Raw genomic sequence first — 24,967 nt, 5'->3', positions numbered from 1 at the left:
TGCTTTGGATTTGGTTGAATCCAGAACTGAATCGGGCTGATTTGGACAGATTCAGGAAATGTCCAAATTAGAGATGTGAAGGCCCAGGAAAAAAACGGAAACATTTGGAAAAAGTTTTTCCCATGTTTTACCCAAGGCTGTTTTGTTTTTTTGTGAAAATTGAACAGCTTTGGATTATGAAATATTTTATTTTAGAATAATGGATAAAATATTTAAGACAAGGTGTTTATATATTTCTACCTAGCCTGTATTTCCCCATAACGGTTTCTAAAAACTGTGTAATAAGACTTCTATAGAAGGATGAGAGATGTAAAATTTCTGGAAATAATGAAGCTGGGGGTGGGGGGGAGGGAGATGTTTTTGATTCCTCTCTGTAAGGTTCCCAGCATAGTTAGTATTTCCAATCCTTATTAAAATTATTGATCTAATGTATTGTTTACTGATATTTAGGAATACTCCAAGTCATGCTCAGTTTCCCAAAATATGAGTAGAGCTACTATGTCATAATATGGAAGAAATTGTACATTCTTGATAGTTTGGGTTTTGTTCTATAGGGCAGTATTCAATCGGGCCCCTCTGCATGTAGCCAGCACCACTGGTTCTGGTCTGCGCACAGCCAGTATTGCTGGTCCCGGTCCACGCACAGCCCCTATTTCTTGTATGGTGTGATACAGAGTTTCCAGGGGCAAACCCCCAAACGAGCAGAAATGTTTGTTTCTGGAACTGGGAAGGTCACTGGAGCCCTGCCTCTTCCAGAAATAAGCATTGCTGCTTATTTGGGGGCTTGCCCACAGAAGCACTATTATCGTGTTGTGCAAGCAGTAGGGGCTGCTTGTGTACTGGGACCGTGGGGGCTGGCTCTGTGTGGACCGGAACTGGCAGGACTGGCCATGCGTGGAAAGGCCTGATTGGATACTACTCATAGAGTCCTATGTTTCTGGGCTTGTTCTCATTAGATGCTGTAGCAGTCAATTAATGTAGTTCTAATCTAAAATGCACACGTGAAAGAAACACTGTAGGTTATTCTGGCGCTGCAGTCAGATTCAGCATGTGGGTTATCCCACCATGTTAATTTTTAAAAAATTAACTTTGTGGCTTGGCTGTATGGAACTCACCACCACCATTTTTCATAAAGCTCCCGATTAGACCTCACCACTAGGGAGTGCTGCCTTAGCTATAAAAACTGGAATGTAAACCCTCTTAAAGTTAACTCAGTAGCCTTTTTCCTATGGTGTAGGCATGGGATAGACAGCACCACTAGAGACAAGCTTTCAAAATGAACACAAAAAATATATATTTTATTAATGGAAATTATTTACAAACTAGAATAAATCGTCACTCTTCAGATAATAGGTTGAGGTTGTCTAAAGGTTCTTAAATTAAATATGCTTGATCACTATTTCTAATAGGTGCAAGTGTCTTTCCCAGCTAAATAAAATTTCAATAGCTTTTCCTTTAGATCATATTTCCCTAAACTCCACAAAGAGGAACAGATCCTTTATACCAGTCTTCTTCTGCCTCCAGTTCTTCCCACTTCTTCTGGCTTTTAGTATGATTCAGATGTTTCAGGGACTACTTGCTCTCGTCAGACATAAAATAGGAACCTAAAATATGTTATGTATAACTTTCATAAAATTATCGTGTTTGGTATAATAAAATTAAAAGTATACTTTATCCAGGCAATAATTACAAATGTACTTTTAAAGGATTTTAGTTTCAATGATAATTTTATGAACAAACAAGTTATACATAATACATTTTACGTTCATAAAGCAGCCAACCCCAATATGGTGCCCTCCAGATGTTTTGGAATACAATTCCCAGCATTCCTGACTGCTGGCCATGCTGCCTGGGGCTGATGGGAGCTGAAGTCCAAAATATCTGAAGAGCATCAAGTTGGGGAAGGGTATCCTAAGGCAACAAAGTGACTTTAGATCTGTAAAGAATGCTAAAAAATAAATATTACATATTGCACGTTTTTCAGTTTTTCTCAGAATTTCCATGTTTCCCTCCTCCCCCCTCAGAAAACAAAACAATTTTTTTCCCCTCATGACTTCAACATTTCTGAGAATTTTACATCTTTAGTCTGAATTGAAGCAGGGCTCCTCTGAAGCTGTGCAAATCTGAACATTCTTGAAGAGTCAGCATTTGGAGGGACACAGACAAGACATGTGTCTCCAAAAATTGATACAATTCTGCTCAAGCTCTTCATGTATGGAAAGCACCAAGATGGGGAGAGGGAGAGGAGGGGGTATAGTTTTGTGACTGGCAGCTCTAACTTCTAATTACAATTACTGTTTTTACAGGGATCCTCCAACTCCAGCACTTTGGAGGAAGGAAGTTGCAACGTTCATTGATCTTTTCATTTATCGTAACCCTCTAGCCCCTGCTCCTATTCTGATTTTTTGCAAACTTCTTGCCTAGGGAAACATGTATGCCATTTTCATACAAATTGCCAAAAAAAAGCATAGAGGGGGTAAGGGGAAGCAAATCACCCCTTCCCCAAATGTGAACACACCCCTTCCACAAAAAAAGCTACACATATCCTTCAGAAATTTGCTAGGTTTCTTAACTAGGGCCATCTCTATGCTGCATGACATCTTTCATAATAATTGGCCACAAAAAAACATAGGAGGAAACCCCAAAACTGAAAAGGCTGCGCTTGTAGTAAACTCCCTACACCTATTCATCTGAAACTTGGCAGTCTTGATCCCTCAAAAGGGCAACTAACTATCCCTGCAAATTTCATGCAATTCTGCCAAGAAATTTTTTAAAAGTTACCAGCACTTCTGTTTTTTTTTAAAAAAAAGTGCATAGCACCCCCCCCCCTGCATATTTGTCTGTAATTTGGCAGGTGTAATCCCCTCATAAGGGGCTACTGTGCCCACAAATTTCACCCCAGTCTGACAAATAGAAAAAAAAGGTTATAGTTGTTAGTTGATCTCCACTGATAGTAAATAGGAGGTTTCCTATTTGGATTTCTGAATCGGGCCTGAATCGAAGTGGGCAGCCTCCAGATTGGTCTGAGTGGAATCAAGTTGTTTCCTGATTCATGAAATCAGGGTCCGAACTGAATCTTGAGGGCAGTGCACACCCTTATGATGACACACAAGCATGGATATTCAACCACATGTTGGAGGTCCCATTATGATAAGCCTGTGAGCTGGCTCTCTGTTGCATTATATTAATTATATCACTGCTGTGCTAACATAGTACCAATTGTGGTGATATTTAGTACATACTTGTGCTTTTTTAAAGAAGTGTTGCTCCATGTTCTTTTCACATCCTGTCTGTTCGTGCTCTCTGCAATCCTTTAGGTAAGCAGGAGCAAATAGTTCTGAGTACTGCCTCACTACTACAACCTTAGGAACATAATACTGGCTTTTTTTATTGGATCAAGTTTCTGTGGAGTCCATTGCTCTGGCTGGGATCCAAACCATCATGTGTAGAATACACAGGGTATTTCAGACCCTCCCATTTATTCCCTTGTACCTGCAAAAAAGCTGCTCCTGAAAATGGCTTTGATGTAGTGTGGGGGATTGCGCAAGACGATCTCTGGATGTTGTGTCTGTTTCCAACACTAGGCAGTTAGCCAGATGCTTCTGGAAATCAGGGTGGATTGATTTAAATCATGGTGATTTAAATAAGAAAAAAGGTCAGACTAAATCACTGGTTTAAATAATTTCTCTTTGAAATAGCTGATACTAGATTTCTCCTTCATGAATTTGCTTAAACGTAGGGCTGGTTCGCACAATCACCAGGCAGTTAACAAGCCATGGTGGCTTGTGAACCATGATGCGTGTGCCAGTTACATATAGGCCTGATTTGCTTAATTACCCTTGCTGGCACAGCTAACCATGCTGTCCGAACCTGGTGACCCATCTAGGCACTGATACAGGACTTGCACATCCTCTCCTGATTCAGATGTCACGGGGAGATAGAACTGTGTGTCATCAGCAAACAAACCACCCTGAAACTCATGGGTTGTTCAAGGGTTCTGGGTGGCTTGTTACCCATGGCAGCATACCACCCTCTCTGGGTTCAGAGGACATGGTAAGCCATGCCAGCGAGGCTAATTAAGCAAATCAGACCAGCATGCAACTAGCATGCCACCATGACTGGAGATCATGTGAACCATGTCAGTGTGTCTACCCAGTGGTATAGCAAGTGATCCCTCCAAATGAAAGGTAGAGTTACACAGTTATTAGCATATTGCTGTATGCTTGTAAGGTTTGCAAAATGGAAACAGTTGCCAAAACGAAATGAGTAGTAACTTAAAAGTTGATGCATGCTTGTGTTGTGCAATTAAACATTTTTATAATATTAATGTATAAAGCCTTCCATTGTAGAACTCACAGCTTACAATAAATGAGACAAAGTCACATGAAATAATCATTGGGTTATTGCATATACTAGATGCTTGAAAAGCCTGAGAAACTGCCAAAATAAAAAAGTCATATTGATTTGATATAGTTGGTTGATTTATTCCTGGAAAGAAACTGAGCAGATGCCCTTTTTCATTATGCAGGTGGTAAGGCCAAATAGGTTTGTAAATAAACTGAGGTAGATTACTATAATGCATGGTAGCAACTAAATGTTGGTGTAGGCCAAAGGACCCCATCCCCAAATCTTGGCATAATTAATTAATACATATTAATGAATATTTTGGGAGGGCGGCTGGAAGAGTGGAGTAGCCTGTAATGTTATTCTGTAAATAAAAAAAGCTGTTTTTACAGGGCATAAAATATTACCACTAAACAACAGCATAGCTAATCAGAATATATATCCTGAATGATATTTTTTAAGCAGACTCACATAAGCTGCTAGGTTTCATGTGAGTGAAATCATAGAATGCGGTCAGTCCTGTTCATGTGATCGTTATTTCCCTGTGAATACCTTTCGAAAGTGATGTTGGTTTTTATTGAGGATATGGCTACACCACTGCAAGAATAGAGCATGCAGCCAGCCCATTTACAATTAAAATGTACTTCAGAGAACTTTAAATACATATACTCCCTAGTAAGAGTATAGGCAATTTGTAATCTCATTTGAAAAAGATTAGTATTTTTTTCACAAATTCTAACTGCCTGTGTGAGGCTGAGTGGTCTAATGACACATGGAAGAAGATAGACCTGTGACTGGACTATTGGATGAAGAATCAGATGTGGGTCTGTCTTTTGCCTTGGTTGCAGACCTGTTCTTTTAAAAATAAAATGTTTTGTGACAATTATTAAGCAATTGTTATAAAGTTCTCTTCCTACTTTATTAATTATTATAAAGTTCTCACCTATTTCTCTTACCCCACCTACAAATTTGGGGCAACAGTTTCCTTCAGAATTGCACTATAGAATGTTGGGAATTCTGGAATCTGTTATTTTCCCTTCTGTTGTTGAAATTAACATATGAAGCTGACTTATACCAAGTCAGACTATCTAACTATTGGACTCTGCAGATATTACAGCATAGTTTGCATGTGGCAGTGAAAGCTGAGAAATGGCTATGAACAGATTTTAATGTAATATGCTTTTCTCTGCCCAGTTTGGAGAGAGAAAGTGATGGAGCATTAGACAGATGTAAAGCCATATTGGTTTGGAAAGAGTGTAAATATATGGCTACACAGGGACTGGGAATGGTGAGTATCGTTGGAGGTGGTGGTGGAGAAGGAAGTCTTGAGAATGTGGTCCAACTGTCCATAAACAAGCATATAGATTCCTTGCTAGTGAGAGCCAGTGTGGTGTAGTGGCAAGAGTGTTGGACTAGGAGCCGGGAGATCTGGGTTCTAGTCCCCACTCGGCCATGGAAGCTCACTGGGTGACTTTGGGCCAGTCACAGACTCTCAGCCCAACCCACCTCACAGGGTTGTTGTTGTGAGGATAAAATGGAGAGGAGGATAATGTCAGCCGCCTTGGGTTCCTTGCAAGAGGAAAAAAGGCGGGGTATAAATGCAATAAATAAATAAATAAAATAAATAGTGTTTATCTAATTCTGGCCACCTGTGTTCATAATTTTTGACATAGGGATGTGCGGGGTCATGTGGGCTTGTACAGTTTTTTTTTGAGAGAGTGACTAAACATTGGACAGATTTGTAAGGCTGGCTGTGAAAATACAATAAAAATGATTTTAAACAATTCTAGCATGAATTGAAAATGCTTCTTATTGGAACTAATAGTGTGGTGTGTATGTGTAGTCAATTTTTTTTTTTTTTAAATAGGCTGAAGTTGCAGCCTCTGACATGGCCGCAGCCTCCCCAAGATCTGGAAGCAGTAATAACTATAATGGAATACTACAAATGCAAGTAACTAGTAAGTAAAAATCTGCATATTATGCATCTAACCATTTGTCATGCCAATGATAAATGAAAAAAGGTTCTATTTTAGTCTAACCATTTGCCTGTGGTGAGTAGAAATTGTCTGAAAATGAACAGTGCTGATCTAGTTCTTCTAGTTTGCAGAGCATTTCCTGTACCAGCTCTATCCATTTAAAACGGAAAATAGGAATTATGCATACACCGTAAAATGAATTGCTGTTTATATAAATACTTGCCAGTATGGGCAAAGAAGGAACACTTGGGTGGGGTCCAGAATTGCAAGTATTCTTAATCTATAGCTTTTCTCTGTGTCCCCTCAGAATGGCTCCTTCTGAATTTCCCCTTGGTTGTTCTGTTTACATATTTTGGTAAATCTTGTAATCCTAAATAGTGATGTAGAGATGAGTGTTTTTTTTAATTAATGGTCCATTAGGGTCTAAGAACACAATTTTTGGTACACTAGTATGTAGTAGGAATAGCATATATGTGGAGTCTGCAGCAAAATGTTGCAGTATGGAGTGCTCTTATTCTGGTTTCCAGCCACTCCATTCCATTCCCCCTCCCTCCCAGTTTTCTGTTGTTCCCTTTCCCGCAGTCAGCCAGCATTCCGTGGCTATGGAGCATGCTCATTCCTCAATGGGCTGTTCTTTGGGATCCCCTTACGTTTTCTGTACCTCTGCAAACCTTAGGGTTTCTCCAAACCTGCTGATACTTCTTTCTTGTTTGATGATGGTGCCATTTTGGCTACTTAGGGAACAGCACCCAGAGACTTGGGTTTGCTGCTAGTATGTGTAAATATATATATGACTTATTGTTTAGTCACTGTTCATAACAAATATCTATAAGTATTAAATCAGAAATGTATTAAAGGCTGGAAAATGCAGTATATTAAGTAACATAAGGAACTGATTTTACTTTAATGACAGGTGGGGAACCTTTGGCCCACAGGCCAGATACAGCCTTCCAGACTTTCTTAGGTTTGTTGGCCTCTCAGACCTGGACTCGTCTCCTGAAGCCCAATTTTCCTAGCTTCTTAGACGTTTCCCGTGGATCAGTTGTGCAGCATGTGAGGGGGAGGAGTGTGGGGAGGTTTCACCCACCCCTGTCTCCCACCTGCTACTCAGTTGAGAAGGTGGAGGGGGGGGAGATGGGGCTGGGGGCAGAGCCAAGCTGGTGATAGAGGAAGCACTGCCAGCTCTGACCACCCCCCAACACTTTTTGAAAGTGTATGAATTTGTGGCATATGGTTTTTGTGAATGGGATATGTGTGCATATATGAATGTGTATGAATGTGTGTGAATGGACTGTTTGTGGCCTTGGCCCCACGCATATTTGGATTTGGCCTTGCAGTCTCCCACTGTACCCCCAGGTACCCGCAAGGGAACGCACCCCTTGGGCTGAAAAGTATTCACCACACCTGACATATATGCTCAAAAATAATTCAAAACTGTCTCCCTTACAAGAGACAGAATTGATTGTTAAAAGCTTGATGGGAGTGCAGTGCAGAGAGGGTAGACTGAGCAATTTATTTTTGTTTCTTTATCATTTATTTTATGTTTTCACTTCTGCTGTGTACACTAGTTTTGAGTTTTGAGTAGAATGGATCCCAGTGGCTCCCCTCTTGCAATACAATAGAGAGGGCATGCCAGACAATTGTGGGGAAATCTCCCCTTACAGAAACGTCTCTCATATTGGTGTAATACCAAGTTTCCGTCCAGCACCATTGTGTTTATTATAAAATAGTAGTAATACTACTACTATAACATTGGCCAAACATTCCACCTGAAGTTCTTGAAGATACTCTGAGTTTTACCATCTAATGTGCCATCATCTTATAGTAAGACTTGGATGATGTGATAATTTGAATCCATTTCGCTCCGGTTTCCAACCTGTTTTGGGGATTGAAACTGTCTTGGTCACCTTGGTGGATGGCTTGTGCAGGGGAATGGATCGGGGCAGGATATTTTTTTTTTCTCCTGGACCTCTCAGCAGTTTTCAGTATTGACGACCATGGTATCCTTCTGGGTTGCCTGGCCAGGATGGGACTAGGGAGATGGTGTTAAAGTGGCTCCAATACTACCTGGATGGGAGAACCCAGAATGTGGTGCTGGGAGGACTCCCATCCCATGGAATTTGGATTGTGGATTGCTTCAGAGTTCTATCCTCTCCCCTATGCGTTCTAACATCTACATCAAGGGTAGGCAACCTGTGAATTGCATGCGGCCCTCTGCTGCTCCCTGTGTGGCCTGTGTAGCCCCACTCACTTTTCTCTGTGGCCCAGCTGATCAGTTGGGCTGATGTTCCAGCACTGGTATTTGTAGCATGGACAGCAATTCCAATCAGGGGGTGTTTAATCTCCCTGCTAGCGATCCCATCTCAGTGGGCAGGAGAGGAAATTTAAACCTCGCCGTCCCTGCCTGCTGAGATATGTAGGTGCATGTGGCTCCCAACATGCCACCTTGTACCACATGCTGCCGTTGAGGCCAAAAAGGTTGCTCACCCCTGATCTATATGGAAGATGCTAGGAGAAGGTATCTGGAAGTTTGGGCTAAAATGTCACCAGTATGCCGATGACAAGCAGTTCTACCTCATATTTCCATCTCCTAGTCCCAGGGTGGTGGTGAAAGTCTTAAACAGGTGTTTGGAGTCAATTCTGGGATAAAAGAGGGCCACCCATCCAGATAAGATGGAGGCTGTGTGGCTGCTGATCTGAGTAGAGGGGTACAACTCCTGCTGAAAGTGATTGGATTCCTCCTGAAGGATCAGGTGCACACATTGGGAGCCCTCCAGAAGTTGGCACTATGAATGGAGGGGTAGGTGGTGTTTGCGGCAGGAGTGCCTTTTATCAGCCTGGCTAACCAGCCAGCTTAACCCCTACCTTGAGAGAGCAGATCTTTCTGCAGTTATTCATTCTCTAGTTGTACCAAGTCTGGGCTACTTTATTACGGTGGTGTAGTGGTAAACGTTGAAGTGCAGGCACTCATCATGAACAGTCCCCACAGCCACGTTTCCAAGGAGAGTAAAAAATATTCAGGTAGCAGTGTTGATCCATATTAACAAACCAGTTCTAGCATTTTTCATCTCAGGCAGGAATAGGTGTTTTGTCTTAATCACCCTTTCAAGACCAAGGCACCCCAAAATACTTTCCATTACAACAGGGGACAATAAATTGTTGGGAAAATTCATTTCCCCACAACTACTGTGAGAACTACAGCTAAGCTCAGAGGGTACAGGGAATTCTGAGGAGGGTGGGGAGGGAGATGATGTCAGCATTCCTGGTAATCAAAAAGTGCCAGTGTTGCGTCCCAGCAAGCCCTGTCTCCAGCACACCACTGCTCTATTGTGTTGTATAATGGGGCTGCCTCTGAAGGTGGTTTGAACCTTCAGCTGGTACAGAATACAGCTAACTGGTTCCTTGTAGAGGCCAAGTGATAGGCACATACAGTGTCAGTGCTCTTCTGGGCCCAAGTTAAAGTGCTGGTTGTTACCTTTAAAGTCTTAAATGGCTTGGGGCCAAGTTATTTACAGGCCTGCCATAAGGTTCATAAGGCTGGCATACACAAGAGACAGGTGGCCCCACCATTTTGGAAGTCACTCCCTTAGGAAATTTATGTGGCCCCCCATTTATTTATTTATTACATTTATGTCCCACGTTTTTTTCTCACGAAGAACCCAAAGTGGCTTACATAATCCTCCTCTCCATTTTATGCTCACAACAACCCTGTGATATAGGTTAGGCTGCAAGCCAGTGACTGGCCAAAGTCACCCGGTGAGTTTCATGGCTGAGTGGGGGCTAGAACACAGATCTCTAGAGTCTCAGTCCAGCACTCTAACCACCATACTTGCCCTTTTATATTTTAAAATGGGTTTTAACACCTGGCTGTTGACTTAGCTTTTACCGGATTAATTTGAAGTTGGCCTAGGCTTTTAATTGTTTTAATTTTGCTGCTTTTTATATATTAATTATTGCTTTTTATTGCTGGTTTCAGATGGTATAATTTGTGATCATTTTTATTGACTTTATATCTGTTTTGTTATGATTTTTACTGTGTAAACAGCTTTGGGAGGGCTGTATTGGCCGTAAAGATTCTATATGAATGAATGAATGAATGAATGAATAAATACCATTTTGTAGGGGAGCCAGGAAGGTGTGGCCTGCTTTTGCATTTTAAGAGCCACCCATTCTGTATTTTTGTCCCTGAGAACTCTAACTGAAATGCAACAAATACATGATAAAATATGTTTGTATAGTATGTTAGCGCTTCACATATATTATTTCAGTAAATAGAAATGCTGTAGTTACCTTTCTAACCCTGAAAACCAGTAAATATTCCTCAATGCCCAAAGCACTTTTCAAAACGTTGAACTAGGGAGACAGTCAATAGTTTGCAATCTGGGATGTATGTTACCTAGCAGTGTCAACCTCCAGTACACCACTGCTGTATTGTGTTGTGTAATGGGGCTTTCTTTATTTAGCTCTATGGCTTTCTGAGAGCCAAGAGCAAACATAGCAGCTTCTGGAGCAACCCAGTTGGCTAAGGGCCAAGCACCTTTTGCAGCCATGAACCTTTTTGTTGTTCAGTCGTTCAGTCGTGTCCGACATTTCATGACCCCATGGACCATAGCACGCCAGGCCTTCCTGTTCTCCGCTCTCTCCCGGAGTGCGCTCAAGTCCATATTCATTACATCGGTGATGCTATCTAGCCATCTCATCCTCTGTCATCCCCTTCTCCTTTTGCCTTCAATCTTTCACAGCATCAGGGTCTTTTCCAGTGAGTTTTCTCTTCGCATTAGGTGGCCAGAATATTTGAGCTTCAACTCCAGTATCTGTCCTTCCAATGAGCAGTCAGGGATGATTTCCTTTAGGATTGACTGATTTGACCTCCTTGCAGTCCAGGGGACTCGTAAGAGTCTTCTCCAGCACCACAGTTCGAAAGCATCAATTCTTCGGCGCTCAGCCTTCCTTATAGTCCAGCTTTCACAGCCATACGTTGCTACTGGGAAAACCATAGCTTTGATTATATGAACCTTTGTCGGCAAAGTGATGTTTCTGCTTCTTACTATGCTGTCTAGGTTTGCCATAGCTTTCCTCCCAAGGAGCAAGTGTCTTTTAATTTCATGGCTACAGTCACCGTCTGCAGTGATCTTGGAGCCCAAGAAAATAAAATCTGTTACTGCTTCCATTTCTTCCCCTTTTATATGCCAGGAAGTGATGGGGCCAGATGCCATGATTCTAGTTTGTTTAATGTTGAGTTTCAAACCAGCTTTTGCACTCTCCACTTTCACCCTCAACAAGAGGCTCTTTAGATCCTCTTCACTTTCTGTCATTAGGGTGGTATCGTCTGCGTATCTGAAGTTGTTGATAATTCTCCCGGCAATCTTAATTCCGAATTGTGATTCATCCAACCCGGCATTTCTCATGATGTACTCTGCATATAAATTAAATAAGCAGGGCAACAATATACAGCCTTGTCGTACTGCTTTCCCAATTTTGAACCAATTGGTTGTTCCATGTCCGGTTCTTACTGTTGCTTCTTGACTCTTGTACAGGTTTCTCAGGAGACAGGTAAGGTGGTCTGGTACTCCCATCTCTTTAAGAATTTGCCACAGTTTGTTGTGATCCACACAATCAAAGGCTTTAGCATAGTCAATGAAGCAGAAATAGATGTTTTTCTGGAATTGTCTTGCTTTCTCCATGATCCAGCAAATGTTGGCGATTTGATCTCTAGTTCCTCTGCCTCTTCGAAACCCAGCTTGTACTTCCAGTAGTTCTCGGTTCACATACTGCTGAAGCCTAGCTTGTAGGATTTTGAGCATCACCTTGCTGGCATGTGAAATGAGCACAATTGTACGGTAGTTTGAACACTCTTTGGCAGTGACCGCACTATCATGGCTATCAGGGACATTAAGATCTTTCCTGTATAGTTCTTCTGTGTATTCTTGCCACCTCTTCTTAATCTCATCTGCTTCTGTTAGGTCCCTGCCTTCTTTGTCCTTTATCATGCCCGTCTTTGCACAAAACGTTCCCTTGAGATCTCCGATTTTCTTGAAGAGATCTCTAGTCTTTCCCATTCTATGGTTTTCTTCGATTTCTTTGCATTGTTCATTTAAGAAGGCCTTCTTGTCTCTCCTTGCTATTCTCTGGAACTCTGCATTCAGTTGGGTATATCTTCCCCTTTCTCCCTTGCTTTTCGCTTCCCTTCATTCCTCAGCTACTTGTAAAGCCTCATCAGAAAGCCACTTTGCTTTCTTGCATTACTTTTGCTTTGGGATGGATTGAGTTGCTGCCTCCTGAACAGTGTTACGGACCTCCGTCCATAGTTCCTCAGGCACTCTGTCTATCAGGTCTAATCCCCGAAAGCTATTCCTCACCTCCACTGTATATTCATAATGGATATGATTGAGGTCATACCTGAATGGTTTAGTGGTTTTCCCGACGTTCTTCAGTTTAAGCCAAAATTTTGCAATAAGAAGCTCATGATCTGAGCCACAGTCAGCTCCAGGTCTTGTTTTTACTGACTGTATAGAGCTTCTCCATTTTTGGCTGCAAAGTACATAATCAATCTGATTTCGATATTGACCATCTGGTGATGTCCATGTGTAGAGTCGCCTCTTGTGCTGTTGGAAAAGAGTGTTTGCTATGATCAGCGTGTTCTCTTGGCAAAACTCTATAAGCCTTTGTCCTGCTTCATTTTGTACACCAAGGCCATGCTTGCCTGTTATCCCGGTGATTTCTTGACTTCCTACTTATCATTCCAATCCCCTATGATGAAGAGGACATCTTTTTTTGGTGTTAGTTCTAGAAGGTGTTGTAGGTCTTCATAGAACCGATCAACCTCAGCTTCTTCAGCCTCAGTGGTTGGGGCATAGGCTTGAATTACTGTGATGTTGAATGGTTTGCCTTGGATTCGTACTGAGATCATTTGATCATTTTTGAGATTGTACCCCAGTACTGCTTTTCCTACCCTTCTATTGACTATGAATGCTACTCCATTTCTTCTAAGGGATTCTTGCCCACAGTAATAGATATAATGGTCACCTGAATTAAATTTGCCCATGCTTGTCCATTTTAGTTCGCTGATTCCCAAGACCTCGATGTTCAATCTTGCCATCTCATGTTTGACCACCTCCAGCTTACCTTGATTCATTGATCTGACATTCCAGGTTCCTAAACAATATTGTTCTTTACAGCATCGGACTTTCTTTTCACCACCAGACACATCCACAGTTGAGTGTCCTTTTGGCTTTGGCCCAGCCGCTTCACTCTTTCTGGCACTTCTTAGAAATTCCCTGTGCTCTTCCCCAGTAGTATATTGGACACCTTCCGACCTGAGGGGCTCATCTTCCGGCGTCATCTCGTTTAGCCTTGTGATACATTCCATGGGGTTTTCTTGGCAAGAATACTGGAGTGGGTTGCCATTTCCTTCTCCAGTGGACCACATTTTGTCAGAACTCTCCACCGTGACCTGTCCATCTCGGGTGGCCCTGCACTGCATAGCTTATGGCTTCACTGAGTTACGCAAGCCCCTTCGCCACAACAAGGCAGTGATCCATGAAGGGGGTGAACCTTTTACTGCTGACTAATTTCATGCCATTGATATTCACAAATGCTGAAACATAGGTGTGTGTGGGCAGACCATCTAGTAACACTTTGTGGGCTTAAGGATATTCAGTGATTTGCCTAGTTCCTTTCCACCCTCCCCTCCCCCCAGAGGCAGCTGCTGTTCTATAACTTTGCATATAGTTATAGTTTGTATAACTATATAAAAAGTGCCTTCACTGTAGGTCATGTGTGCACATAACTACAGCGCATATGCATATGCATACTCTAGATATGTTATGCTTCTGCCTTTTATCCACATTAAATCATGCAGGACTGCTGGTATAACTGCAGCCTAAGATGAAAAAAACCACTCAGATCTTTTAAAGCTATTGACTTCGTTCGGTGCATTGCAACTATAGTGTATTTTAAATATGTCTGTAGGCTGATGCTTCACAAAAATAAATATTAAGTCATGTTTCCGCACGACTCTTGACTAGTTCAGTCAAGATTGAAGAAGGAAAAGTAATTTAATTTTTAATGTTAGAACAAATAGTATTTGGTCAAATCCTTATGTTAATAACAATAGTCATCACATTTTCTGCTGCAGAATACTGCCAAATTGTGTTACCTTCCTTAGTTTGTTGCCATTTCCCCAAATTTATCTTTTCTATCACCTGAACAATAACTTAAACTGAAGGATGTCTTGTATTCCCTTTTGTTTGTTTATTTTTTGGTTTGTTTTCATTGTTGATGTCAATTATGAATCTGGTAGCAGGAGATCCTGAGTTGGTGTGCAAACTCAGGAGTATAACTTCACTTGATGCCTTATTTTTGAAAAGCGAGTATCTTTTACCATTAAATAAGAAGAAAATTGAATTGTATGGACTAGCTGATAGCTGAGAAGTTTTTGTTACTAAACCTTTTAAAAGTTCACATTTTTGTTTAGCCAACACTTGCTTTATACTTTCCCCACGTTTTGGAACAGGGGGACACAACCTCCCCACTCCTAATTCAGAAACAACAAGCATTTTATACTCCAAGCCCAAATCCATTTACATCAGTTTGGGCCTTTCTGAGCTGCCCCTAGTGAGGGCCACAAAAGGAGGACTGCTCTTTAGGCCTTCATTAGGCCTCAAAATTTACCTAACTTCTTGCACACACATCCAGTGTCCTTATTAAGGATCAGAAGCCCTGGCAAAGTATATTTTCCTCAGATCTTAGTTCTGGGAATATCCTGTTGGTATAAATAATTTTGAGTTATGCTAGTACTTTTAAGGATATATTATTTCATGGTCTTGAGCAGGGTATATGTTTAGTAGGAGTGGTTTATTTTGTCTATAGAGTAAGTGTATAGTATGACTTGTTGAGTATGATGATGAAACAATACTGAACACTTTAGTAGTATGAATATTCAGATACGTTTTCTAAAATGTATTGCTACTAAATGAATTTGGCTTGCATTCAGTGATGTCTGTCTGCTAGAGGAATGGACACCATTTGTGGAATCAATTTTTTAGCCATTCTGCATTCCCTCAAAACTTGCTCTGGGGATGCTCCAGGGCAGTTTTGGGGTGCATAAAGGGGGAGAGGAAGAAGTCTCATTGCATGAGTAGATATCTGCCTGTGCAATGTTAGATGTAGCCCAGTACTGGTATGTGCGTTTTTGGAGCTCTGTATACTATTTAAACCTAGACCATCCTTCTCCAGCCCAGTTCCCTCCAGATGTGTTAGACTACAACTTCCATCATACCTAGCCAGCATAGCTAGTCTAGACAATAAAACTTTCCTTGTTCCTACAAAGTTGATGGCTTCAATACAGAACTTTCCCCTGTTTTGCCAACAGCGTGTTAGAAATATAATTCCAAACCATTGTCTAGCACTATGAGAATTGAACCTTGAAGGAGCCTCAGACTTGTTTGTACTTTCTTCCTCTTGTGGTTCAGAGTAATTAGTTACTTTCTGGCTTTTGGCAGTCACAGTTTGCAGGGCAAATACAAATTACAGTTTGCCAGTCACTCCCTAATAGCAAATTCAGGTGAAATGGAGCAAAACAGGACACAGAAACAAGAGGGAGCTGTTGGCATGCTTAAGGAACCCTGAGGTTTGCAGAAGTTTTAAGTATTTAATGACAACAACACCTAAGCCCACCCAGCATACAGCATAGTGAGGATTGTTGGTAGCTACAGAATAGTGAATATCAGTTGGAGAATAGAATGGAGTAGTGAAATGGGATATTCTGGAGATGGGCATGGCTAGTTGGCTGGAACCCTGAACAGGGACCACTCTTAGAAGGTGAGGATGCAGTGCAACATTTTGTTGTGGGTCCTGCTTGTTCAGATGTAATGGCAACGTATGGTTTTTCAAAACCAGGAAGTAACTAATTAACATACAGAATATTTACAGAGTGAGGGTTCCTTGAATGAACAATTGGAAAGCATTGTGCAGCTATTCCATTTCTGCAGGGTGACAGTTCAATAAAAGCCTTGTCTGGAAGTGTGTTTTTTTTAGTGCGTGAGGTGGAGGAGGGAGCACTCAGGCCTGAGGCTTGTTTTAATAGTGCCAGACCATCTTTTGAATTTTTTGCAATACTTACTTTCTTATCAAAGCTAAAGTTACTGTACATATGTATAGTTTACTTACCACTTACCTTCATATATTTGTGAATCATTACAAATATACCCAGTATATATTTATAATCATTCATAATTTCTTGTTGAAAGGATAGATTAGCACTGTAGAAAATGTTATAGTAGGGCTATAGAGTTTCCCCTCAGGGCTTAATTTGAGATGCAGCACCACAAGCTACTGTTCAATTCGAAAGAGTAAGTAAGTGAATGATCAGTCTATGTGGGTATTGAATTCATGATGGTCTATTGAATCATAATTTCAAAAATGCCAAGCTTGAAAATATCCCTGGAGGGCATAATGCTCCTTTACCTGATTACTTATATTCCTCTCATAAGCATAGATATTGACACTTAATGGTTCTTGCTGGATATTAAACCAAAATTGTTGATGATCAGAAGTACTATAGCACTACAGCCATACTCTAACCCCCCCCCCCTGCTTAAATTATCAGAATGTTTGGTGTTCAGCATCTCCCTATGCCCTGGCAATGTTTATGTACTATATCAATAAGATGACATTTTGAAATATATTGTGCTGGATTTTGTAGCAAATACCTTTATGCTAGAAACATTATGGGACAATTATTAATTGCCACTTAGTTGCATATTTGTGTTTGTAGCATTCATTCACTTGCACAGTTAATATCCAGAAGAATAAAATAAGATATTTATTGGAGCTGAGGTGGTAGATGTTCTCAAAAAGGCAAGTTTATTTCTCATAAATCACCTCCTTCTGTATGCAGAAGGATGCAACTGGAAGAATATTTGTGACCAGTTCATTTTGTTTTCTGAAGCTTTGGATGCTTTCCTGGTTGACTATAATGTGAAAATCAACAAAACACCTATTACTTCAAACAATTTTTTAGCAGCATTGGATGAAATTTTCAGACATAGAAGCTACTTCTGAGGGGATGAATCCTGCAAAATTTCAAATAGGTGTAGGCTTTTTTTGTGCTAGGTGACTTTAAAATTTTGAGGGTTTTTTTGAAAATGACATACCATCTCTGTAGTCTTGGGGCAATTTGCATAAATATGTTTGAAGAAACTATCATTATTATTTATTGTAAAAGGAGAGGTGTTGAGAGTTATGATTGGTTATAATTTTTTTGCTATTGTTAAATACCTCTGCTTGAAATGAAATATGAGGAAAAAGTGTATCTGATTAGGCCTCAAACGTCTGTGAAGGTTACAACGTATGGGGCTTGATTGCTTACAGAGGCCTTGGTTACAGTTGTGAAGGACAGTAGCGCCTTCAGCAGTTAGTCATACTGAAAGTAAATGTCACTGGTATTACTAATCAGGGCCATTAGAAGGGACTAAGCTGTTTGGTGTTCTGGGGAACTTCTGTTGGTCCTTTGGTACAGACCAATAGAGGAGGGTCTTGTGAGGTGGACACATGTTGGCCAGAGGCTGTGGCCAGCAGAAAATAAATAGGCTAGACACAGTACTGTGTCAGTCATTTGGAGCTAGAGTTAGGTGGAGAAGAACCTGAGAGATGCAAAAGAAGAGGCTATGCTGAAATTTGCTGTGCTTGAGAGGAGAAAACATGGCCTGAAAGGAGTCTGGTGATAGTAGTTAGTGACAGAGTTTCAGAGTAGGTGTGCTGAGAAACTGTCTTCAGGTGAAAGCTTCTTTTCAGAAAGAACTGTCATTTGAGGCTGAACATTAATCAGGCCAGAGGAGAAGCAGATAGAGGGCTGGACCTGAGAGAAGACTTCCATCCAGCAACTAACTGGGTTCTGTGAGTGCTGGCTGTGATAGAGAGGAAGTAGGCCCTTGATTTAAATATGTGATTGACTAAACAAAGGTGACTTCTATATTCCTTAGTAACTTTATGAAGTATAGATATGGTAGTATGTCTGATGTTGTAATATTTTGTCTTACAGCAGTATCTTATTTTGAAATTTCTGAATTAATCCTATGTGTACATATATTAATCCTATAATAAATATAGTCTCTTGGTTCTTGTTTAAGCTTTGTCTCAGGTGTGAGTCAATCTCATGCCTAAGCTGTATTAACCAGACTACTAATGAATGAACAATAGCAAGAATGAACTCAAACAAGTGTTTATTTTAAGGAATTTAAATGGTGGCAGTAGAAATTTAAAAAAGAAAAGAAAATGGAAAGGTACATTTATTAAATATTGACCATCTTGGTGGCACTAGGTGAGGGATAGTAGGAAAAACAATCCCAAGCCTGCTACAACATGGCATGCAATGTAGAGGTGTCCTAGATAAGTTCTCAACAAAATTTCAGAAGGATAGGTGCAGAAGTAAGGAATAAAAAAAAAAGCAGTAGCACAGACATATATACTATACTAATATTATATACTTACAGTCACAGACACATGCAGATCTAGAAACAACACTGAAACCAGATCAAATGCTACTAGGGCTGGGGTAGCGAGGTGGGGTGAAAGTCAGCAACTTACCTAATGATTAACAAAGGTCAGTGTCCAATGGAGCCTTTGTGTGGGCAGGTTGTGCCCCTTCCAGAAACAAGCATTTCTGCTCCTTGCAGCACTTCCCCTTGGAAGCACTACATTGTGGCCGCCAGTGGTGAGGGCTGCATGCGCACCTCCGGAGGTAGGGCCAGCCATGCACACATCGGGGCCAGAGAACTTGGGCTACCCAAGTAAGGGCTCCATTGAAAGAATCTTTTATTTTGCTTTGTTTTCTTTGCTTTGTTGAAATTCACAATAAAAAAATTAATAAAAAAAACCACCCCCACCCCCAAGCAGATTGGACTCAAGGCAGACAAAAGCTACAGCAAAAATAAATTAAAAAATAGGATGCAAGGGGTATTATTATTATTATTATTATTATTATTATTATATTTATACTCTGCCTTTTCCCAGTACTGGGACACAAGGTGGCTTACAAAAATTAAAATATATACAATTAAAACATATGAAAATATACAAAAGTTAAAATATAAATTAAACAACAATACAATTAAAATTATATTAAAACAGCATTTTAGCAGCTTACCCCAGGTTCCAACTATGTCCCAAAGACCTGATGGAACAAGAATGTTTTAGTCTACCTCTGGGAACACATCAAGGAGGGAGCCATCCTAGCCTCCCTGGGAAGAGTGTTCCACATTCGTGGGGCAGCCACCGAGAAGGCCTTCTCCCAGGTTCCCACCAAATATGCCAGTGACAGTGGTGGGACTGAGAGAAGGGCCTCCCCACAAGATCTCAGGACATGGGCAGGTTCATAAGGGAGGATACAGTCTTTTAGATAACCTGGACCGGAGCCGTATAGGGCTTTATAGGTCATAGCCAGCACTTTGAATTGTGCCCGGAAACAGACTGGAAGCCAGTGAAGCTGTTTTAACAAGGGAGTTGTATGCTTCCTGTAACCAACCCCAGTCAACAGTCTGGCAGCAGCTCTTTGAACCAACTGAAGTTTCCAAACACTCTTCATAGGCAACCCCACGAGCGCATTGCAGTAATCCAAACGGGATGTAACTAAGGCAGGTGTCACCGTGGCTAGATCAGACATCTCCAGGAATGGGCGCAGTTGGCGCACTAGTTTTAACTGTGCAAAAGCACTCCTGGCCACTGCTGAAACCTGAGCATCCAGCCTTTGGCTGAATCCAGGAGCATCCCCAGACTGCGAACCTGAGTCTTCAGGGGGAGTGTAACCCCGTCCAACACAGGCTGAATCCCTATTCCCTGATCTGCCTTTTGACTGACCAGGAGCACCTCTGTCTTGTCTGGATTACATTTCAATTTGTTCTCCCTCATCCAGTCCATTACTGATGCCAAACACTGGTTAAGGACAGAAACAACTTCCTTGGAATCTGGGGGAAAGGAGTAGTAGAGCTGGCATCATCCGCGTATTGGTGGCACCAAACTCCAAAACTCAGGACAACCTCTCCCAGAGGTTTCATGTAGATATTAAATAGCATGGGGACAGAACAGAATGCTGAGGGACTCCACAAGCTAACGGCCATGGAGTCGAACAGGCATCCCCCAACACCATCTTCTGAGTTCGCCCTGCTAGGAAGGAATGGAGCCACTGTAAAACAGTACCTCCAAGTCCCATCCCAGCGAGGCATCCCAGAAAAATACCGTGGTCGATGGTATCGAATGCCTCTGAGAGGTCCAGCAGAACTAACAGGGACACACTCCCCCTGTCCAGTTCCCGGCGTAGGTCATCCACCAAGTTGACCAAAGCTGTCTCTGTCCCATACCCAGGCCTGAAACCAGATTGAAATGGATCAAGATAATTGGTTTCATCCAGGAACCCCTGGAGCTGGGAGGTCACCACACGCTCTAATACCTTGCCCCAAAATGGTACGCTAGAGACTGGACAATAGTTATCTAGTATGGTGGGATTCAGGAAAGGCTTCTTCAACAGGGGTCGCACAACCGCCTCTTTTAAGCATAATGGAACAATACCTTGTTCCAAAGAGGCATTAACCACTCCTGTTATCCATTCAGCCAGTCCTCCTCTGGCCTCTTTAATAAGCCAGGAGGGGCAAGGATCCAGCATACATGTGGAGAATCTCACCACTCCAAGGATCCTGTCCACATCCTTGGGCTGCACAAATTGAAAAGAATCCATCAACACTGAACAAGCAGGAGCGAAAGTGACATCCACAGGATCTGCATCAACTACAGCATCCAAGTCAGAATGGATCTGAGAGATTTTATCAGCAAAGTGCTGAGCAAATTGTTCACAGCGGGCTGTCGAGTGGTCAGAATTTTTATCACATGGACCAGGATGTAGAAGGCCCCTGGCCACTTAAAACAGCTCTGCTGACTGACTCCCTGCAGATGCAATGGTGGCAGAAAAGAAAGACTTCTTTGCTGCCCTCACTGCCACAGAGGAGGCTTTTAAATAAGCTCTAGCCCGTGTTTGATCGGACTCGTTTCGAGTTTTCCGCCAACATTGCTCTAGTCCTCATCTCATTCACTTCATCGCTGCCAGTTCCCTAGAGAACCAGGGTGCAGGTTTGGCTCTACTCTGTGAGAGGGGACACTCAGGAGTGATTGTGTCCGCCGCCCTAGCCATTTCCCTATTCCAGAGATCAGCTAGGGCTTCGACAGGATCGCCTGCCGAGGCAGCAGGAAAATCCCCAGGAGCTGTCAGGAAACCATCTGGATCAATCAGCCTCCTGGGGCGGACCAGCCTAATCGGTCCACCATCCCTGCAGAGGCACTGAGTTCCAGTGAGTCTAAACCCCACCAGATAGTGATCTGTCCATGACAACGGATCAACAGAAAGTTCCTCCACACCCAGATCACCGTCATCCTGCTCAACATAGAAAACCAGGTCTAGAGTGTGACCTGGTGTATGAGTGGGGCCAGAAACCAGTTGGGACAGACCCATGGTCATCATGGAGGACATGAAGTCCTGAGCCACTCCCAACAGGGCAGCCTCAGCATGGATGTTGAAGTCTCCCAGCAGAACAAGCTGAGGGGCCTCCATCACCACTGCTGAGATCACCCCGGCTAGCTCAGGAAAGGAGACTGTTGGCAGTGGGGTGGGCGGTACACCAACAGAATCCCTATTCTGTCCCAAGCACCCACTTTTAAGTATACACACTCAAACCCAGGGGGCCAGGGCACCTGGTGAGGGGATAGTATCACGATAGACCACTGCAACTCTGCCCCCCCCCCCGCCCCCCAGATCTAGCCTGCTGATCTAAAGAAAATCCTGGGGGACAAAGCTGAGATAGATTAACACCCCCAGCTTCATCCAACCAGGTCTATGTAATACATGCTAGGTTGGCATGCTCATCTAGGATCAAATCCTGGATGGAAACTGTTTTACCATTCACCAACAGTATTTTCAACCCAGGGGGACTGCTGCCAAGGCTAGCCAGGTTATTTGTATTGGGGAACCGCTTGGGGACAACCAGGACTCTGTTATGGTCCCTGCTCCCCTGAACACGCAACTGTCTGAAGTATTTTAGTAAAGGAATAAGAAATCTTGCAGGATTGGAGTAAAGAAAGGAATACACAGTCACCATCAACTACAGAAACTTTGTCAGTGTTATAGCTCCTAAGGAAGTTGACTAGCAAAGAGCAGTAAAAACACTGAAACAACTTGTGATATGTTCCTTCAACGTCCCTCCCCAAAATGCTATGATTGGAGAGCGCTGGTAAAGTCATAACCTGATTGGAAGCTAGAATTGTCAGTCTCTAAACTATACCCTCTCTGCCCCCCAGCGTGGCCTTTTTCTTTACTGAGAGCTTGTGGGAAGTTGAACAAATGTATGAAATCAGGCTTTAAAAAGTAATAAAACAACAAAACCATGGCAGGCTGGAAGCTTCTGGACTGCTTTGGTTTGGAGGCAGTTTGTGTTACCTTGGTTTGGAGGCAGTTCGAATAGATTGTGGGCTATTTCATGTCATACTCATGCTTTGTCCAAAGTAAATGCGCAGCCCTAACATACACATGCTGGGAACACAACTGCAGAAAATTGTAGTACTCGTCAAGCAAAATTATAGTTTTTTCTACAAGAAACCAATTCTCTAATTTAGCTGTCATGTTTATATTATCTCTGGATGCTTCCTTTCCCAATATCTGAGGCATACAAAGTAGTAAGTAGAATCTTCCAGAGGCTTCAGTTGAAAAAGCTGAGAAGGATGAACATGAGTACTTTCAAAAGGTTACAATTATCTGGCAGTTGTAAGACTAAAGATCTAAGATTTCTAGTTTTCTAGTGCTTTTGTTACTTGAAAACACAGTAAATGGGGTTGTTTGCACAACACAACAGCCCACCATGGGTTATTTAACCCACAGCAAGGCTACGGTGTGTGTGACTGCCATTTTGAATATGCAACCCTTACTTTGGGGTTGTTGTATCATGTCAGCATGGGTTATTTGAGGGTTGTTTAACCCTTGCATAACCCATGCTCACTGGATTTGCACGACACGACAACACCCAAGCAGGGGTTGTGTATGCAGTATGGCGCCGGCAGTGCCGCAGCTCATCATGGGTTAACCCATGATGAGCTGCAGCATGTCGTCCAAACCCAGTCAATGTCTATAACTATGTTGCTATAGGAACATTTTATAAAACATTCCATACTGGAAGGCTGTTAAAGAGGGGGAAGACTACCTTGAATGAGAGGATGACTTACCCAATGAGCAGTAGGTGAAAATGATATGCTAATGAATTGCTGCTGCTGAAGTGTGAATGACAGCTTCAAGAAGGATTCAGTTTACCTGCACAGTACTCATTCTTGCCCAACTTCTGGCTTAGGTAAAAAGCAATGTTTCTCAGCATAGAATTAATTATTAATGAGGGGGGGGGGAAGCACTCTTATTAATTGCTTACTAACAATCAGCAATATCTACAGCTGTTTCTCACATTGTTTTCCCCACTCATATTCTTAAGATGGATGTTGCAAAGTAGAATGTTCTCCAAGACTTGTATATTTATTATTACATTTATATCCTGCCTTTCCCCCTTACAAGGAACCCAAGAAGGTTTATATGGCAGTTCTGTCCATTTTATCCTCACAACTATGCTCTGAGGTACATTAGGTCGAGAGTCAGTGACTGGCTCAAGGTAATCCAGTGACATACATGGCTGAGTGGGGACTAGAATCTGGATCTCCCACATCCAATCCAGCACTTACCATACAGGCTGTCTTTTAACCCTGATGTTTCAGTGATCAGATGCATGCCTCTGTCTAACAAATGTTCTCAAAGTAGTCCACTGAGTGTGTTTACATTCTGCTTTTACATGCTTATATGGTAGAAAGATGAGAATCTGTGGTAATTTTCTGGCTGCTTTTCTGTTTAGAACATGTAGAAAAAGGAAAGCATCCAACAAAAATGCATAGAAAACAGGATTAAAAATTCAAGGCTGCAGAAAGTACAAGGATATCTGTTGTGAAACATCAGAATTGAACACGTTTCAGACTTACATGCTGTTCCTCAGGAAAACTCTAAAGGATGTAATCTTTCAGTATGTGTACACCACAGTTCATTTTTTCCCTGAATTTCATTTTAATTATCAGTGCCTTGGGTCCTAAGAAAAGTTGAGTTAAGGAAATTTACAGGAGGAGTGTTTCCTATCCTGTCCTCTTCCTTGTACCCCCTCCAAGCCATTCTGGAGAGTCTGGGGGTCATCCTGGACAGTGTGGGATGGGGCGTAGAGGGCAGCTGGGAGAGGGGAGAATTGCCCAAAAGTCCACCCAGTATTGGGCAGTTCTGCCCATGCATGCCCAGTCCCACATTGTTCAGGAGGGCCCTCAGACTCTCCAGAGAAACTTTCCAAGAAGGAAGGGAAGGGGAAACCTTCTGTGAACTTGCTTAAGTTAAATTATTTAGGATCCAAGCCATTTTGTAGTCTTCTCTAACTAAATACTTTAAAATATAAATGGTATGTTTTGAATAAATGCTAACCTGTGGCTTTCACTACGAGTTGTATCCAAAGGTGCTCTTCCCTGTGGAGAGCCATCCTTTGTGGAAGCCATCCTTTGTTCATTGAAAGGCTGTTTTTCACCTCATTCAAGAGCAT

At 42.0% G+C, this 24,967-nt stretch overlaps 1 protein-coding gene across 7 annotated transcripts in view; it reads left to right on the top strand.

Annotated features, from left to right (window-relative positions):
- Window positions 1-24,967, top strand: part of WWP1 (WW domain containing E3 ubiquitin protein ligase 1) — a 100,466-nt gene that overhangs the window by 14,193 nt on the left and 61,306 nt on the right. For all 7 annotated transcript variants that reach the window (XM_084849190.1, XM_084849186.1, XM_084849184.1 and 4 more), the window contains exon 2: window positions 6,212-6,302. In XM_084849190.1, coding sequence (XP_084705316.1) covers window positions 6,233-6,302 — 70 coding nt within the window. In that variant the 5' untranslated portion in view covers window positions 6,212-6,232. The remainder of the gene's footprint in view (window positions 1-6,211; window positions 6,303-24,967) is intronic.

The sequence above is a fragment of the Heloderma suspectum genome, chromosome 4 (assembly GCF_057233095.1).
Source record: "Heloderma suspectum isolate Gila_16-S chromosome 4, 16-S_ref, whole genome shotgun sequence".
Taxonomy (NCBI): Eukaryota; Metazoa; Chordata; class Lepidosauria; order Squamata; family Helodermatidae; genus Heloderma; species Heloderma suspectum.
This window is presented reverse-complemented; position numbering and strand designations above follow the sequence as displayed.